This window comes from Chelon labrosus (genome assembly GCF_963514085.1).
Source record: "Chelon labrosus genome assembly, chromosome: 15".
NCBI classification, from domain to species: Eukaryota; Metazoa; Chordata; class Actinopteri; order Mugiliformes; family Mugilidae; genus Chelon; species Chelon labrosus.
Genome location: NC_140348.1, coordinates 13134552 through 13153516, shown reverse-complemented (window position 1 = coordinate 13153516; position 18965 = coordinate 13134552). Strand labels below are relative to the sequence as shown.

The 18965-nt window shown below is 43.6% G+C and overlaps 1 protein-coding gene across 2 annotated transcripts in view; it reads right to left on the bottom strand.

Moving 5' to 3' along the window:
* LOC311500817 (cGMP-dependent protein kinase 1) overlaps window positions 1-18137 on the bottom strand; it is a gene marked incomplete at its 5' end in the record, with an annotated part of 81110 nt that extends 62973 nt beyond the window's left edge. The window contains 2 exons of one of the 2 annotated variants that reach the window (XM_084562420.1): window positions 9670-9836; window positions 17878-18137. In XM_084562420.1, coding sequence (XP_084418546.1) covers window positions 9670-9836; window positions 17878-18137 — 427 coding nt within the window. Of the gene's footprint in view, window positions 1-9669; window positions 9837-14302; window positions 14740-17877 lie in introns of those variants that run through there. The other variant, XM_084562419.1, reaches the window with a different exon arrangement.
* Window positions 18138-18965: the final 828 nt, after the last annotated feature.

Sequence of the window (18965 nt, the reverse complement as noted above, 5' to 3'; positions counted from 1 at the left end):
TTTTTTTCCATTTTTTTTTTTTTACAGTGTCCGCCTTCCCTTCATCCTCCTCCTCCTCCTCCTCCTCCTCCTCCTCTGCTCATCTTATGTCACACACACACTGTTTTCATTGTCTTTCCAGATGAGGAGCTCTCAATAGAGGGGGTTAGCCACAAAGGCGATAAAGGCTGAGGAATCATTCACAAATTGCTCATTAATTCTTGCTGGAAGGTGGATTCATTGGCCTGAAAATGGGGATCGATTCTTATTCCAGGTCTTGGAGAGAAGAAAACAAAGGACATCACTCACTAATCAGAGCGAAGGAAGCCACACTCAAAGTAAAATAAACAGAGAATGTAAAGAGAGATGCACAATAGAAAAGGAGATGGGTGGACAGGAACAAAAAGGTGTAAGACAGTGAAGGAAAAGAAGCAATGAGCAAGTGGAGGAAGATACTGACAAGAGGACAGATTGGGGTCAAAGTTGGGAAAATGTGAGGAGGAGGAGTGATAGAGGGGAAATGTGTCTCCGGTTTCATGCTTAGGCGTTTTGAATCAAGAACTTGTAGCACTGTGTCTGCGAGAAAGTGAGAAAATGAAAGAGAAAGGAAGTGACAAAGGGAACTACTTAGAGGCGGAGAGGGCAAATGAGAAAAGACACTCGCCGGAGAAAGAGTATTTTCACTTGGGTGTTCGGCGCAGGTGAGCTTACTGGTCCGCAACACACGCACGCACGCACATAAATGACACATTAGATGAAGTTATATTGTTCTTGATAGAGGCATTTCAGATCATTAGGTTGTACGTTGGGGAATGCCTGGACGCACGTTCTTCTATTTTCACTATTTGTCATAAATAAAATACTTGCATTCATGATAAACCTATCGGAGTATTTCACTTTTGTCACATCAGCTTTAAATTTTAAAGTCAAATCGCTCATATCAGGCAGTAAAAATATGTTCTGCAGGCTCTTTCACCGTATCTTGAGTTTTCTTGCCTCAATATTGCATCAACAGTGCCATCAGTCAAGTAAATACAAGGAATAACACTAACTTTATAAAGGTAAAAATAAATTAATAATAAACAATAAATCTGTGTGACATGTAAGGAAGAAGTATATGAAAATGTCATTATAAACATATGATTAGAAAAAAAGGCGCGACTAGCTTCTCTGCTTTTATTTTGTTACTGAGTTGGGGGGATTTCTGTGGCGACCACATTTAAGTAGATAGATGCAGGGATACCATCTGATCCTGATGGTTCTTTTTCTGCCTCGATGCAATTATGCCTCACCTTTTCCCTAGACGACACACACACCCCTCCACTGAGAGCCTCATTAAAAGTATCATGAGCCGATAGCTTTGAAGAGAACCATCTACATATCGGTGGTGGTACTGCATACAACGTTACTAAAGTAAGCATACATATGCACACACACAACGACCCAAACTCGATGTTAAATTCTGTTTTTGTCCCACGCATTTGAAATTGAGTCGCCTTTTCTTCAGACTGGTTGAGTCTGAGCCTCTGCAGCGAGTCGAGGTTCATTATTAACCTCGTATTGGCTGCTATACAGTGGAGCGGTTGTTGTATCGAATTTTGGCTGCACGCTGTTTTCTCGGGGCCCAATCAAACCAAAATCTGTGAGCCTTAACGTTTTACTTAGCTGAGCCTTTTTCCCAAGATGCTACTTTGACAGCTACAGCAGCAACAGTTTGAAATCTGCATTAGTTAAGTTGCCAGGCAACAAAGCGGTGCAGTGGATTTGTGCGCTCACGTTTCTGTAACCCAACGCATTCTCTGTTTTCACATAAGCTCATTAATATGCGAATATATCACAATAATTACGACCAGCTGATAGTTTCACAGCAGTAGCTTCTGTAGTTGTAGCCGAAGGTACGTGTGGAAGTAGTAACAGAGACACAGAGGTAATACTGCACATTGCTTCCAATTTGCTTTACATATTGTGTCCTTTCACACCTATGACTCTGAGTCACACTCAGGTGCCCCTGGTGATTACATCTCTAGCTCCGCTTAACATTAGAAAGGAGCTCATCTTTCTTTACTCTGCCTCATTTGCCAGCGAGCACCGAGAGCCTCTCTGAAGACCCCAATCGATAGCACATAGAGGGGACGAGTCCTTTAAACCGTAGCGTCAGTCAGAACCTCAGACTGAGGCACAAATTAACTTCGTATTTCACAGATTCTTTGGGAAATTCACCAACTTCGACACTTGGTTTTGGCTGGTGGCAAGTTCGTTAAGATGGTCTGTGGAGGGGCGTGCGCACAAGAAGAGACTAGCAGCAATGTGGCGACATAAGACTGAGGAATTTTAATGAAATGCAGCAAGTTGTTCTGATAACAGGTGAAAAATCCCTCGAAGATGCAAAGTAAGCGAGTACCTAGCTGAGCTAATCTCACCTTTAAGGCCCCACTAGTGCGGCAACAATGAACAGGAGCGACTTAATCGGTTGATTAATCACCGTGCCGATAGCGGGCTTGGAGTGCTGGGTGAATCCAGATGGAGTGGCGGCATCTTTCGGTGTTTTCTTTTTAAAAAGGAAGCGGTGAGAAGAGTCTAACTGTAGCAATAATTTTATGTTCTGCTTGCTTCGCCCTAAAACATTTGGGAAATGTACAAGGGGATTATGTAGGCTATCAGAGCCTGGAGTGCTCAGTAGTGACTAGCAAGTAGCACTAGCAACTGTAGCTTTAAAGCAAAAGTGAAGCGACAAGTGAATCTTTTCATGCGGATGGGGCTTTAGGTTGAAGAACAACTACAATGCTGAATGGAGATATGTTTTCATGTTTTAATAATGCAGCCTGTGAGGTCAGCTACAAGGTGACAGAGAGGTGGTAAGGGGCTTGTATGAGCTGAAGGGGATTATCTCGGGATAAAATATGCCATGAAATGAAACGTAAACACGCACCTGTGCCCCTTCATTCCCCGGTGGTGTTCATATTTGATTAGTGATATGCGCTAACAGGTGCATGTTTGATGCCTGCACGCACAATTACCGGGCATCTCCAGTGTCACGCCATAAGGAGTTAAAAACCATGAAAACACTTAACTTATTGATAGAAACTAGTATCAAGACACAGTGGGTAAACATTTTGGTTCATTGTTATTCAGAGGTATGTCTCAGTAAAAGCAGCAGGAAAGGAAAATGACTGTCAGGAGTGATTCAGCATAAGCCTCAGAACAGCACTTCGTGATCCTGTGTTATAGGGACATTAAAGAATGCCATTTAAACCTCACTTAAGCTTCAGGCATTTCTTTCTCGAAGCCATCTGTCAGAATATTGTGTTAGCCTTGCCTAACAGCGGGTCAACTAAAATAATTGGGACCCCAATTTGTGCAAAGAAAATGTCAAATCCTGAGCATGCTCTTAAATCCCCAGAACACCTTCACCTGAACAAAACGCTCCACAGTGCATCAGTGGTTGCATTGAATATGGTAGCCTGTCAAAGAAGCTGTCAATGTACTGTGAGCACTTGGGGTTTCAGGTTGAGTAATACTGTACTGTTGCCTCTCTCCTCACTTTCCTCACCTCTCTGACTGCCCTTTGTTAGTAGAAGTAATAATCTCACACACATAGAGGACAGTGAGTTAGTTCTGCCAAAAAGGTAAGACAGAAAAAAAAATACATAATTCAGAATCGATATCACGTATGCTTGCATCTTCCTGCCAAAATATTTTTTATTTTTTTTGTTTCTTTGGATGCCCTTGTCATACAGGGTGAAAGGTACAAGACAAAGTAGGAATCTTAAGCAGTATTCAAATGTAAAGCAGGCATCAGGAAATCTAGTACGGTGAAACCTGTTATCATCAGATTTACGTTCTTATTCAGGGACTCTCGACTGGAGTCTCTTTACATAATTCACTTATATATCTCATGCTGCCTGTTGTGCAGCCCCTCGGCTCAGCCTCGGCCTGAAAACAGGTAATACTTTGGGGAAGTCCATACTTGTGAGCACTGACTCAAGCTCTTTCCAGTGGGGAGGTTCAGAATCCCACTAAATAACTTTCTTTGTCGTTCTTTATTGAAAATGGCAACTTCTGAAATCCATTCATACATGTTTGAGCCAGAACATGAACAGAAGCTTCATTCATCCTGTACGAACATCCACAGCAACAAAGAACACAGCAGGACGCCTTTGTTTGGTTGATATGACACTGGTTATCTGCCTATTGTGCAGTGACATAATGGTGGTTATTTGTATGCGGGCGTATATTAGATACATATAATAACACTGGGCTGGACTGTTTTGCAAGAACGTGTCCATACAATGACTGAAATGGCTTGGTTGACGCCTTCAGACGTTAATATGATTATTTAAAAGCTGACGTAAAAGAAGCATATGACATATGACAGGCACAGATATGCAACCGCAATTTTCACCAAACTCTTTTAACTTTACTATGTCGAGACTTATATATCAGAACATGACTAGAATAGTAGTCAAGCAATCGACAAGTTAACCAAAAAGAAGTAGCCTGCATCCATTTTTCTAACTAATGGATCATTTAAGTATTTGTCTTGTAGAAACATTCAAATTCTCACGTTTTAGCTTTTCAAATGGGATTTTTTGTTGGTTTCTTAGTCTTCAAAGAACATAACTTTATTATTATCTTTTGGGGTCTAGCTGTGGTCGATATTGTTCACTGTTTCCTTATCTTTTGTAGACCAAATGACCGTACTGATTCACCTGTTAAAATTCCTGTCATTTAACCTGAAACTCCTAAAAAACAAAGCATACCCAAAGTCAGTTTAAAGCTGTTCTTGAACCAGCTGGAGTACAACCATGGTTTTGGCCTCTTTTGAAAGATAACACTCTGCTACTGTAGGGACTTCTTTCTGCTACTGACACAGAGGCAATAGGAGTTTGAATGAAAGTTACATGTTAGGACAATGGCATCATAGCTTGAAGAAATCTGACAATAATACTACAGCAAATTAGTATTTTACACATTTTTTTCTGAGGATAACACCAGGCATGCCGAAAGTGTGAGACATGGTAAACAGTCGTCTATTGGTTGAGGTGAGGTGTCAGTCAAAAGCTCAGAGTTGTTTTGGTATCACAGTTTGACTAATACATGCAAGCTAACTGAAGTTACGATCGAGAATTCATGGAAAATATGCGCTTTGCTGCAGAGGACATTGTGCCTTTATAGATCGAAGGCTTGGTGTGCACTAACTAGTTTACTGGAGGGCATTTACTGGACCCTTGGCAACGTTACAGGGCCAGAGTTTTATCTGCTTGGAGTTTTTGTTTTTGTGTTTGCGACTGGCCTGACACAAGTGTTAACTGAGCCTGCAGTTATGATTGAATCCTGAAATGGTGTGCATCAGTCTGATCTCAAGAAATTAAGCTTTCCAGTGGTGTATAACATGTGTTGGCACATAGACTGGGGGCTGAATTAATCCCCAGTTAATCGGGAAAATAGCAGATGGAATGGCAACGGGTTAAATGAGAAGAGAAGAGCCGACAGATCAGTCAAGAAAGGGGAAGAATTACCTCCTTATTTGCAGCCCAAATCATAACTATTTTTAAACTAATCTCTGTTCTTAAAGCCAACTCCGTTACACTGCTAAAAAGCTTACTCTTAACAAAGTCTCCTCCTCTAACATGTTCCTGGACAACCAGAAAAGCAAGCGCTACCTGTTTGTATTCGCAAAACGCAGTTTCATCAGATTAAGCTGAATGACGACTGTGAAAGAAATTGTAGGGGTTTACTGTCAAGGAATTATTTGAAAGTAATTGGATGTGATTACACTGGCTATTATCATCATTAGCCACCTGCACAGGTCTCTGCAGATGACACAGCCAATCAAAAACCCATCCCATCTCCATGGAAACGTGAGCTTTTGTCTCATTTGCAATCCGTATTTGCAATATTTTATTTCTTTTTTTTTTTAAAGAGGACCGGTCCCAGTTACAGCTCGGTGGATGCGTCCAAAACACAACAAACATTCATTACGGCAGCCGTGGCCAAGCAGGCAGCCTCATCATAGCAGCAAGCTAATGCCAGGATCCATTCCAGTCTGTGCAGCTCGTGTTTTGTCTGATCTCCAATTATCAGGTGCATCTGCAACAAAACATGACTATCCTGAGGTTGTTCAATCAGGGACGCTGTCACACCAGACATCAATCCCGTCTCCCGCGAGGGGGAAATCAGCTAAGCGCTTTCTTATTTAAAAACAGTTTCGAAGTGAGAGGACAATTTAATGCGTCGCTCACGTTAGCATTATTATCATTATTGCCGTCAGTGTTTGTGTGGTTTTCTTGTGAATCACCTGGCCACACGATGCAGAATAAACTACGTCAGTCCCACGGCGAGGCATTAACAAGAAGGCTGCCAAGTCACAGTAATAAATGACACAACTGCCTGAGCAGTGGGACACTTCATTTGCTAGGAAAATGATGCACAATGTTGAGTTGACGCAGCTGTGTGTTCGACACAGCGTAGCACACTCTGACATCCTGTCAGCGTGGATTAAAAAGTCACTGGCTGTGATGGGCTTCCACAGACCTTGGCACAAAGTCGTCCCCCTTGGGATAATGCTTTTAACATTTGTTTTAATGCAAAACAAGTCACGGCCAGGGACAGTAAAAACTGCAGGCAAAGGACTTGTTGGGACATAAGAGAGAGAGAGACGAACAAAAAGGAGACGCAGAGAGAGAGAGAGAGAGAGAAACAGAAATGATTTAGAGAGAGATGATAATGTTCATTGAAGATAAGTGTGTTAAGCTCTCCCTGAGGGTTTGAAAATGGAAAATAATTAACCAAACATTTGATATTAGTGGCACATGACCACTGTTAAATTGAGGCCCTATTTCCAATTACGTCGCAGTTCTTTCCTCTATCACTGTCAGAGAGGAAACCACAAAGCCCCTCAACAATTATTTCTCTTACAGATTTGTATCTTTCCTTTCTCTCTTTCTGTTGCGCTCAGGAGGAACCGATTCATCATGTCAGTGTGACACTTGCTCAGTTGTGACCCAGCATCATCTTCTCAAAGCCTTCGTCGCAGGTAGAAATCTAAATCTAACGCCTGGTGGTTGACATGTGTTCAGTAAAAAGGATTTTTATAATTTAAAATATAGTTTCTAATTTCTAATATTGGTTGTTACTTCAATGAAAAATACAATCCCTGATTTTATTACAGCGCACAACAGTTCCCTAAACGGCAACACATCATCTCCAGTTACTGGCTGTGTTTTGCATTTGATTTCCATAATGCCAGTTAAACTCTTTACATATCTGACTTCTCCCTGCAGCCTGCAGATAACAGCAACAGGTCTTTTGCTTAGCTGAAAAAAACACCAGCAGCACAAGAAATGTAGAAGAAATACTACACAGGTGTGAAGACCTGAGTATACTTCCTGAGTATACAGGTATTATTTGGAGAATGTACTTACATCTGCAGAAAAATTACGCCTTTCACTATAATATAGAATATTACAGTATATTATATGGTCCTGGGAACATGTATGTTAGTGCTAAGAAGGAAATGCAAAGTGCAGTTGAGGTTGTGGGATGTCTGTTCATCAATGTGTCACTTTCCAGTATGACAAGGCAGTTTTTCTGCCTCAGTTTGAAAAGTGCAAAATGTGTTTTTATGAAATTGTACCTTTGTGGTAGATTATAAAAGAAAAGTCGCTTTAGGATGGTAGTATTGATCCGTTCTATAAAGCTATTTGTAAAGTCAGTCCAGCATTTGATCATGTCCTCAGTTATAGTTCATTAATCTATGTGAACTTGTCACCATAGGAACAGTGGTTACACTAAATTGGAAACCAGCCACAACTTAATCATGCATACTTTGGTACAAATAGCAGATTGAGCTTACCAAAGGTGCACAAATGCAAAAAAAAAAAACACGTTCTTTTTGGATCCTGTTCGTTTAGTTGCTGTACGTCGAGGAAAGCTTAAGTTGATTTTACTTTATGCAAATGAACAGAAAAGTCCGCTGAACAGACTGGAGTTCTGTCCACAGACAAAGGGACAGAGTGAATTTCTAGAGACAGTTGGTCGCTCGCGGACGTTTCATGCTCCGGTTGCCTTGGTAACCCTGTTGTATATTTCTAACCCCAAATGTCGAGGATCCGAGATCAAAGACGATGGCAAGAACCAGTGATTCTGTCTGTGCCGTGACCGTTTGGGGAACTCTGAGCGTCGTATATCTTTGTGTACCAGTTGATTATGTCGGTAATTGCCTCAGTCAAGAGGTGCACATTTTACAAGAAGTGGACAATTAGCATTACCGTGAGACCTTATAATGTTGTGCTAAAGTCTTAAACTGCAATTATTTTAATATTAAGAGGATCTGAAGTAAGTTGTGGACTTCTTATGAAACAGCTGAAGGTCGGGTTCAAGATTGATGCCACATTCCCACTGTCAGAAAACAGCATGTGTAAATTACACAAAAGAAATTATGGTAGCAGGCACGCTGTCAGGCATGCAAACATGACAACACAGAGTGGACTGTTTTAACAAGAAAATAGTTTTTGATGCAATTAATAGATGTGAATGAACCTTTTAAAAAGCACTTTAAATAAATGAGCCATTAATCAGTATTCTAGCTTTTTTCGCCAAACATTCCCTACTTCTCTCTCTCTCTTTTCGCACAATCCATGTGTCTGCGTCCCTGAAGGTGGTGGCAGTCGGCCAACCGCTCTCACCTGGCCTCCACCTTGATTTTTCATGTTCCGTTTGTTCTTTGGCTAATTTCCCTTTTAGCTCCGTGCAGTAAACTTTATTTAAACACGTGTCGTCTTCCCCCTTTTGCCCAACCTTGAGTCGGGTTGTGACAATCTTACTGCGCCTCAAATTTATTCTTAACGATGTTCGGCTGAATGGGGGCATCAGGGAAATGCATTACCAACCCAATAATGAAAGGGTGGCCGGGAATACGGGCAACAATCAATTTTCTCGATTCAGGCTTCCTGGTAAAATATTACCCTTTAAATGTCACTGCCTCTCAGTTTGTTCTTTGAGTCTCTTTGAGGAGCCATGCCGTTTAGTTTGTTGTTTAGATGAAAGAGTTATTCCAGCTTAGTTGTAACACAACTCCACGCCAGAGTCAAGAGCAAGCTATAAAAGTTTCAGCACAGTCGAGCACTAATAATAATTTATAGCCTATATTTAATCTGTTTTATGTCTGGGAATGTCCAAGTTCACCTCTACATAATGATCAGTTATGTCACAGAAGCATTTTCCCTTAGGTCAGATCTCTTGTCGAGCATGATGGCTCTCTGAACATTTTATTGCAGTACCGCTTATCACAAATCACGCAGCAGAAAAGGCCCTTTTCGCAAATCCCATCAGCGCCAGGGTGGACGATGTGCTGATGTTCCTGTTATCAGAGCGTTCACATTCTCATATTTTATTATTATTTTTTTTAAATAAACTACATGCTGAAACAATAACACTAAAAAACCATAAAAGAGTCTGCGGGAACCCGGCATCATACCAAGTAAAATCAATGTGAGAGGAGTGAATCATACAGGCTCACAAAGTGTTTTGAGTTTTAGCTCATCTCTCTGCAGGAACCCATCAGTGTTGCCGATTCGTTTCTTTCCCATAATTACCAGAATGAGATTTAAATGCAGATACCTCCCCAAAAATCCAACAAAATCTCTTTGAAAAGCTATGCACTTCTCTACTTAGATTTTTCTTTTTTACCTTCCATGACGTAGACCAGCGAGCCCACGTCGCCCTCCTTAATGATACAGCTGTCCTTTCCATACTCCACAGGATACATGCAGTCCACGATCTCTTGGATCTGCGACAGCTCCAGGTTCTTCATGAAGTCATTGTCCAAGATGGCCTCTTTGATCAGATCCTTGGACCTGGAGGCAAGGTGAAACGAAACGAGGCCGTCATTGAAAGCGCTGACTTGTGAGAACAACAAATTCTTGCATTAAAGACGAAATCACACACACACACCTAAAATAAGAACCTTGTGCGGGATCAAAATGTTCTCTAAGAACCAGTGAAGGATTCTTACAAGTTCAGTATGCTGCCTGTCAAGCTTTTAAAAAAATCCTTGTTTCAAAGACCTCAAGGGGAAACCTTTTTATTCCCTCCAAATGCCGGCCAATAAATAGCAAAATCCATGCCTAATGGAAGCAGATTGTTTCCATTCAGGTGTGCATTTCTGAAGCTAATTCGACCTTCGGACTGCAGAGCCATTAGGGCATTCCACAGGTAAGTATTTTTTCCCAGTGCCCATTCAAGAAAGGGGGAACATGCAATTAACTGTAAGGCTAATGTGCAGGCGCTGGGGTGCAAGAGTGGTTTGCGAGGCGGGCTAAAAGGAAAAGTGGGGCAAATTGACAGGGGCGTAACCTTAAGAACAGAGATTTGTCAAATTATCTGTAAAATCAAGCCTTAGGTGCAGCGGGGGGGCCCATCGTCAGATGAGAGACGGTTTTTCATAAAAGGGTGTCCATGTGTTGAAGCGTGTCAGAGCTGATACGTCACTTTGGTCCTCGAATAAAAAGAAGTGTAAAGAGGAGGGAGAGAAGTCTGAGGCGGACCAGATCCACAACACTGAGACAGGATCACTCATTCATTGATGAATTTCATCACCACAGTCTGAGCTGCTCCACTGAGTGCTGCGTGGTTTTGGCAAGAATGTCAACTCAATAAAGTTAATAATGTGTATTATTATCCCCTTTCCCCCGGTGAGAAGGGAAGCCGTTATACCTTAATTCATAAAAACACAGAAAGCTCCCTGCTTCCCGCTGCTAGTACGATTCAAAAGTGCTGGTGAGTGCCTCTTGGCTTTTATGCTCAGTGCCCTTTTCAGAAACTGATTTCTTGGCGCATTGTTGACGCTGATCACCTGAAGAGCTTATAGCTAAAAGGGCAAATAAGCTGCAGGGCATTTATATCACAGCGCTGCCACTACACACAGCCAGCCAGCCAGCCAGCCAGCAGCAAAGTCCTCCACAAAACTTCAAGATATCCGCCGAGCACCAGCTCTGGTTTTAAAAGCAGCCAGCACTACAAACTCCTCCGCACGCCCGTGCGTATGTGAGGTAATGCTTTATGGTCACACTGATCTTTTAAGGTCAAACGAATGCTTCTCGGATAAATCATGACACACGAAACAGAAACAGATGCCGAGACCGCAGGATGAGAGATGCCAACCTCCGCTGAGAAGCAGATACCACATCAGGAACGTAAATTCAAATTCCAGCCTTCAGCAGCATCTCAGCAGCAAGTGCATCATTTTTCCTGCTATCAGCCGAATTATTAGCCCTGCCATGTTATCAATGACTGCTTATCGTTTCTGCTTTGCTCTAAGCAGTTGTGAATTTCCAATTAGGCTCTCAGGGCAAACAGCTACTTGCATGTAAAACCTTGACACTAAAGACCAACATTAGATGGTTTTTATTGGAAAATAAACCAAAGTTGATTTAATGAGAACACACAAGCGGAACAATAATCGAGTTTCTCTTCTTTTTTCCCCCCCTTCCCTTCGTCTCACATCTTCTCATTCATTTTCCAATTTACAGTTTAGAGAAGTGTAAAAAGAGACTGTGTGGCAATAAGCGTCCAAATTCTCAGGACTTTCTCAAAAAAAGTTTGATATTTTCTTTTTTATGTGAGAGTCAAAACTGGCCCTGCGTGGCCCAGGGTGTACCCTGCCTCTCGCCCGATGACAGCTGGGATAGGCTCCAGCACCACCCACGACCCTTCTCAGGACAAGCGGTTATAGAAGATGAATGAATGAATGAATGTTAGGGTCAAAACTTGCTGCTGCTGCTGCTGCTGCTGGTAGAGATTTGAAATTTTTAAACTTAGCTATTTTCACCTGTTTTACATTCCTGTTTGCATTCTGCGCTCAGATGTACTTCCGCAACCTTGTTCCTTTTTCCGCACGAGGAGAAGATCATTGGGATTTCGATTTGATAGCTCTCACATGTTTTTAGAAAGCAAACCTTAATAACGGTGCTGTTTTTTTTTAGTCTGGGTTGATCCTTACTGATCCTTACTCCGCGCTTCAAAATCTTCTTAATTTTACGCATGGCTTTCAGACTCTACGCATAATTGGTTGAACTATGAAGAACAAGCATGAAATATGTTATTTTTTCCAAAGCAGACCTCCAGCGTTCGGGAAATGTACCTCATTGACCCCCTTTCTGTTACATTTACACCCAGGAGATTTATTATGCTTCTCAGTCCCGAACGCGACCATCGTTGAGCAACATCTTCCACCCAGACCCTTATAAAAACATCTGCCTCCCTCTCCTTTGTGAGGATGACATATTTGCTTTCATCCGCTGGTGAAGTTTGGACTGAGCATGTTCGGCCTTCCTTAAAAGGAGAAAATATGCTCTTTTAGGAGGAAAAAAGAAGAGGGGTGGCAGAAAAGTGGGAGCGGCAACCAGACTAAAGAGGCAGACAGACGGAGAGGGATGGATACAATATGTGTATAAAATACTCCACGGGCCTTGTAAAGATGATAAAGTGGCCGAGAATGAAAGAAAAATATAAACATTTAGCCGTATTCACTAGGCTACGCTCCAATAACTAAAACACAATGAAAAGAGTTGCTGCGGCCCTGGAGGACGCTTTTATAAAAAAGAAAATGAATGAAAAAACGCAAAAGTATTTTACTTTCCGTCGAGGAGTAACAAAATCAGTGACGACTGGCATTAAAAAGCAAAATTAATGATTTAAATTTAATTCATCTAGGTAAAAACTAGATTGCTTGAGTGAAAATGTCCAAACAAACTGATTTATGACAATAGCGCTGAACTAATGAGAACTAATGGGAAAACGGTGCCCAAACATTTTTCATTCATCAGTCTGTTGGGTTTTTAATCATACTTTCATGTATGCACCTATTATGAGGGAGAGAGAGACAACATGTCAAAATAGGGTGGAAAGGTGTCCCAGACGCTCAGCAGAAAACTGAAAGGTTCAATGGAAGTTCAAGCAAGCTCTTGCTAAGAAGAAGTTCATCCGCAGTACCTTTTGGTTTCGAGATCATCCTCAGAAATCCGTCAGAACGTCTGCTTCTCGTCATCTTTTCAAATCTCAAACTGCGTTTCCCACTTTATAAATCACCTCTGTCTTCAAACTCTTACAGAAAATGCTCCACTGCAGGATGAGGGCTGATATTTCATATGCTCTAATATCTTCCAGTCAAGGTCCCACTGAGAGTTTCTGGGAAATCTCTTAAATGGAAATGGGGACATAAAACAAAAAGGCTCCAGATGAGGATAATTACCATAATGAAATGGTCACTCTGGTGCTTTCTCCACATCTGCCACTCGAAGTCAGTGCAGTGGGATGTCACATTTATTTGTGCAACCAAACAAACAAGGGGGGGGAAAAAACACAAGTAATCTGCTTTCTGTGTTGTGTTTTCTCCAATGCACAAAAAGCTGACAGATATAACAAAGACTAATGGCTTTTTGCTGCTCGAATAAATAACCCCCCTTCATTTTTGAATCTGTTGTGATGAAATCGTTGGAGCTTCATTGGTTTGCATGTCAGCCGAATAATAACAATCATATCTGATTTCAAAAACCTGAAGGGTGTATTTTTAACTTCAAATACCAGCATATGAATAGAAACGATCCCTGTATTGATGTTACTTTTTCAAAATCATACTAGCCTTTTCTCATGTTAAGTGACTGGAGTGTCCTGCTATTCGTATTCAGGTTCAGGATGTTTTCGTGTCCACCAGTAGATATATTTCCTGTCCACCAGGGGGGTAGGTGTGTTGATTCCTAACCACCCATCCTTTAGGTTAAAACCCAACACGCAGCTAGATTACTTCACAACTGAGGCATAATGTATAGTTCACAGTTTGAGGTCTAGACCTGTTGCAGACCGCGCCGAGCAGCAGGGAGAGATGTTTGCTTGAGAGTTTGCAAACGAAAAAAAGAAAGATGATGTGTGTATGAATCATAAGGTAAACATGCGCAGAGAGCCTGTTAAGACCGCCTGTCACGGAATCACAGCTTGTATAAAATAGGCACTGGTACAGTACACAAAGCTGTCACCGCCGGCTCAAACCTATAATTCCCCGTCACTGGATGGCATTTAATTTCTCTCAGGTTGACCTGTGACAAAGCTCATTGATATTCAGCCTGCGCGCGTGTGGAGAGCACCAACTCATCCATGTGTGCGCTACAGGTGAAGTACCTGCTGCGCCACACGCAACATTACGCACGGGAATCAAAAAGGGGGTGACTAGCTCACACTGGAGCGCAGTGGAAAATATTAGTCTGATGTTTTTTTTTGTTTTTTTTTGTTTTTTAAAAAGTGAATATGATAGGATTCAAAAACCTACTGTGGGCTTTTGTGGTAGAAAGGAAGCGTGACATGGCTGAGATCCTGGATGTCGAAGGCGGTGGGTTCGGCCGAAATTGCCTGCCTCTTGGTCCTCTGCTGCTCTTGCAGCTCACTCTGCTTGTGGACCTGCTGGGTTGCCGGTTTGATGACGGAGCGGTATTTGTCCAGCTCGTTCTGCAATCTCTGTATGAGCTCGTCCTTCTGGTCGAGCTCCAGTTCCAGTTCGTCGATGAGCGCGTCCCTCTGGCGCAGCTCCTCGATCTTTTCCTGGAGCGCGTACTGGAGGTCGCGCAAGGTGCCCATTTCGATCGCAGGCGACGAGCGACTTCCGAGTAAGTTTATCGAAAGGTATGCACTCGAGTCTTTATCCTCTCTCCTCTGCCACGGCGCTCACAAACTTTATCCGGCATGAACAGCGTCGGAGGATGCAGCTCGCGTCTCTCTTGAGGGGGCTTCTTCGCCGCTTTTCGGTCTCAGACGGGTGTTGGGTTTTGAGAGGAGGTATGTTCGGCGGTTTCCGCGATTGCCAAGGTGAGCCTGTAAAGCGTCTCCGTTACAACCACGCAAAGTTTCAAGTGTCTGTCTTTCTCTCGCTCTCTCCCTCCCTCCCTCGGCGATGTGACAGTCAGCGGAGGACCGTCCTCCCCGAGTGCGTCAGGCTGCGACCCGGAGAGAGCGCATGGCGAGAAGGGCGCCTACAGGAATCTGTGGCACGGTGCAGTCTGCCACTCCAGAGAGCGCAGCGCTCGTCTCACATGAATAATGGAGTCAGCGAGGAAGCCAGTGCGCGGAGAAGCATGTCATCGTACCTCAGTAACTCGCCCGAGGCTGGCGAGCTACAAATAGATGAGCACGGGAGCCTTAATGGAAGTTGAAGGTGATGGAAAACTTAACGAACCTGTTAAAAATAAACAACGCGTTTTTCAGTGATGGAAAAGAGACTCTTCTGATTGTGGTGCGTTGGAATACTTTTGTTTTGTGTACATTGATAATATGAAAATAACCTCTCCTCTCCTAGAGGCTATTGAACCCAACTGATGCTTCAGTGCGTTTTGATGGAAACTAATATTTCAGCTTTTCCCAAATCTCTGTGCGTCAACTATTAATGCTGTGGCAGAATCTATAAAGTGGAGCAAATTAAGCAGAGGTGCTAAAGGTAAAACGCTGTAACCTCAGGGTGTCAGACGGTAGCAGCAGCGGCGGCGGCGGCAGACATGAAAATGCCACAGCTACTGAGGCTCACGAGTCCTCACGGCAGCTCCACATTCCTATCTAATCTAGTGTGGTGTGCACTCCAAGCGCCGCTGGTGTCTGTCCCAATGAGTCATCTGGCCTCCTGAGCTCTCATGCGCTCTGGACAAATTCAGAGGAGGATAAACTGCCAAAGACAATCTGATAGGATGGAGGAGTTACCGAGGATAAAACAGCAATTACTTTTCTGAGAGGGAGGCAGGGGTGTCACGATCTGAAAGGGAGGGCAGAATTTCTTTGATTGGGTGTAGAGGAGTTTTTGTTGTGGCTGTGAGAAGCATCTTTTTCCTTACCAAAAAAAAAAAAAAAACGTAAATAACCGCGGATGGACCCAAGTGGCTCAATGAAAGAACAAAGCTGCCCTCTTGTGGCGGGTTTGGGGATCAGCTCAAGGAGGTGGCATGCTTGGGCTCCACCGAAATGTAAACACGACTAACACATTAGAATGCAGTGGTGTTTAAAAGTCAGCTGGGGGGTGTGCGCAACTGCAAGAGTTATAGTTAGTCGTATTACTGCAGATGAGAGGAATCTGGAGGGCAACATTCAAAAGGACAAATGCACCAACGCACATAGACAGCACCAAACCTGCTTCCATTCAACACAGAAGGCAGCCAGCGTACATTTGAGCTTTTTGTGAAACTTTAAATCAGCCAGTACAACCGAGGGGGACATCTGTTCAGAAAACACAGCGCCTAATTGTTCAAGTCATTCAAATAAATGCTTCTTATGTTGTTTTCTAACTCCTCCTCTAAACACAAACGCCAATGAAGCCAGTTCAGCCTTTCTTCTCTAAACTACATTATCTTTCATTTCTGTAAAGTGAGTGGTGCCAATGAGCAGCAGCAAAGTTCACTTCATATCAGGAAACTGCAGGTGTCTGGAGGTTTCAGTCTCTCTCTCCGGCCCAGCGTTGCATCCCTGCATCCCTGCATCCTCTCACCATCAAAAGGCCCTCCTACTGCCCTTCAAAGCACCTCTGAGCTTTAAATTTCACCTCTCTAGCCATCCAGCTCAGCCCTTTCCCCTTGCAGATCAATAGAAACAGGATCCGTTGCTCCATGCTGCGGTAATCCGAGCAGCAGAGCGGGGCGGGCCGCCGCCTGGTGCCACGTCCTGGCTCTAATGGGGGTCACAGCGTCTCCGACCCCGTGGCGGCCCAGCGGGCTCGCCGGCTCAGGTGGAAGCTCTCCTCCAGACACGGGGAGCAACCGCGGCAGTGGTGATTTGCACGAATGCAAAACCAGGTTCACTTCCGTTTAACTGCACAGAGTGTGGTCACATGCAATTAGCCTAGTTGTCCACTGAGGCCTCATTAATACCTTTATACAGACTCATCAGAAGAGACCGAATAAACCCCGGATCTATAGAAACAACAGCTTCAGTGTAACTCCCCGGTCATTATTTCTCAATGAACCCAGATCATTCATGACATCCACACCTCATTCAAAAGTTTTCCCCTATGAACTCTTACTGTGGACACTTGAAGGAACACTGAGCATCAGCTAATGAGTGCAAATGAGGACTTTCCCCTTTGTGCAGTTTATTAAAGCAAATGAAGACTGGAAATTGTCTAGCCATCATAATCAAATTAACCCCGCTGTGAGGAGGATGTGTGCATATTTGTGCCTCCCATCAATAGGCTCATTTATCCCCATGAGCTCCTGATGATAAGAGGAAATGAGGCCGAATTAAAGAGAAATTCTGAGAGTTTGTCAAACTTTTCTGGCAACTACAGGCCTCGTGAAACCCTGAAAATAGAGAACAACCCCAAAACTGAAAGCCTAAAGGTGATGAAGGAAGCATATGGTCAAACAAAGCGTTTTCTAATGGAGTATTAAATATCCTCAGACATGCACTTCGGGTCCTCAGCGCCCAGCTACTAAAAGCCAATAATGCATCGCACTTCCTCTTGTCTGTGTCCTGTGGGACCGCCGTGATGGATCTGATCAATTAGGAGCTCTTTCAGAAGCTGCGTCATCGGCTCCAAGAATGAAAGTGCTCGTCCATTCATGCCAAACCTCTCAATCTTTCATTTAGGGGGGGGAAAAAACATATGAAAGAGACAGAAAAGAGGTAGAAAATGGTGAAGACGAGGCACTGAAGAGCCATCATAACACGTGTGTGAGTGCAGAGTTTGGATCAACACATTCATTTTCACATTCCTCCTGAAAGAGTGTCTGCGCTTCCAAATGATCGACTCAGAGCTTTCACGGGAAACATTTTGTTCCTGTCAGTGAAAAAAGAAACAAACACGCTTTTAAAGACGGGACACATGGGCGTAACACAGCCGCAAAGTACCACCGCCTGATGAAACTGTCTTACCAGTCGGACTTGGCGTATTTCCGAAACGCCTGCCTTGACAGGTCCTGGTGCGTTTGAGGTTCCGCGGAGATGCCCTGCGCCCTGTTGCGGGTCCTGGGTCCGATAAGTTGAGCGCTGGGCAGAACGGACTGACATTTGTGCAATTTCCTCTTCAGCTCTTGAATCTCGTCCTCTCGGTCCGCAAGCCGCCTCTCCAAGTCCCGTATCCTCTCCTCCTTTAGCAGCAGGATCTTGGCGAAGTCGTCCTCCAGGTCACTCATGTTGAAATCTGCGTTCAACTTTCAAGCTGTCGGTCCTCTCCGGCGGCGATTAAGCGTTTAACTCCCGGCACGTAACAAAAAAGAAAAAAGAAAAAAGAAAGAAAAAAACGCAGATGTCCCCCCTCCTAAATACGCGCAGACAGGGCGATGATGCTCCCAGAGTCCCCTTCACTGCCCACTTGCTTATTTCAGAAGAAGGAGAAAAGAAGGAGCAAACCGAGAGGCGTTTAGAGCCGGCGACGGAGCAGCGCTATACTCTACTGTCCGCCAAGCCTCCGGGGAGCAGCTGATGATCCTTCATTGAGAAACCAATTACAGCAGCTCTTCCTCTCAGAGGGCGCAGGCGGGCCGTCAGACTGGACACTGAAGAGCCGAGACAACTCCTGTAGTTCACCGCCTCTCTCGCTGCGAACAAACCAGAGGAAGCCCTCTTCTGCTGCTGCTGCTGCTGCCGCCGCCGCCGCTGCTGCTGCTGCTGTCAAATATTTGTTTACCATCTATGTGCACAGGCCCCCAGTGCGCACACATCACCCCCCCGACCTATGCTATTGAAAAAGAATCAATTGTCCAGTGCTCGCTTCATGGGACAGTACACTGGACTAGTGCTCGTTTGCATTGATCACATTTTGCATATGGAGTAAGCCCACACCATAATGAAAACAACTCCCCTATAAGGCTAAGTGGCCCTTTGTATTCCTTTCACATGACTTAATTGTGCACTTGAGCATTATTGTGGACATTTACTTGGTTTATATTCTTGTTTTGTTTTAGTTTTTTTGCATTTTTGTCAAGTTTAAAGCAGGACTGATATGTTACATAATCCTAAAT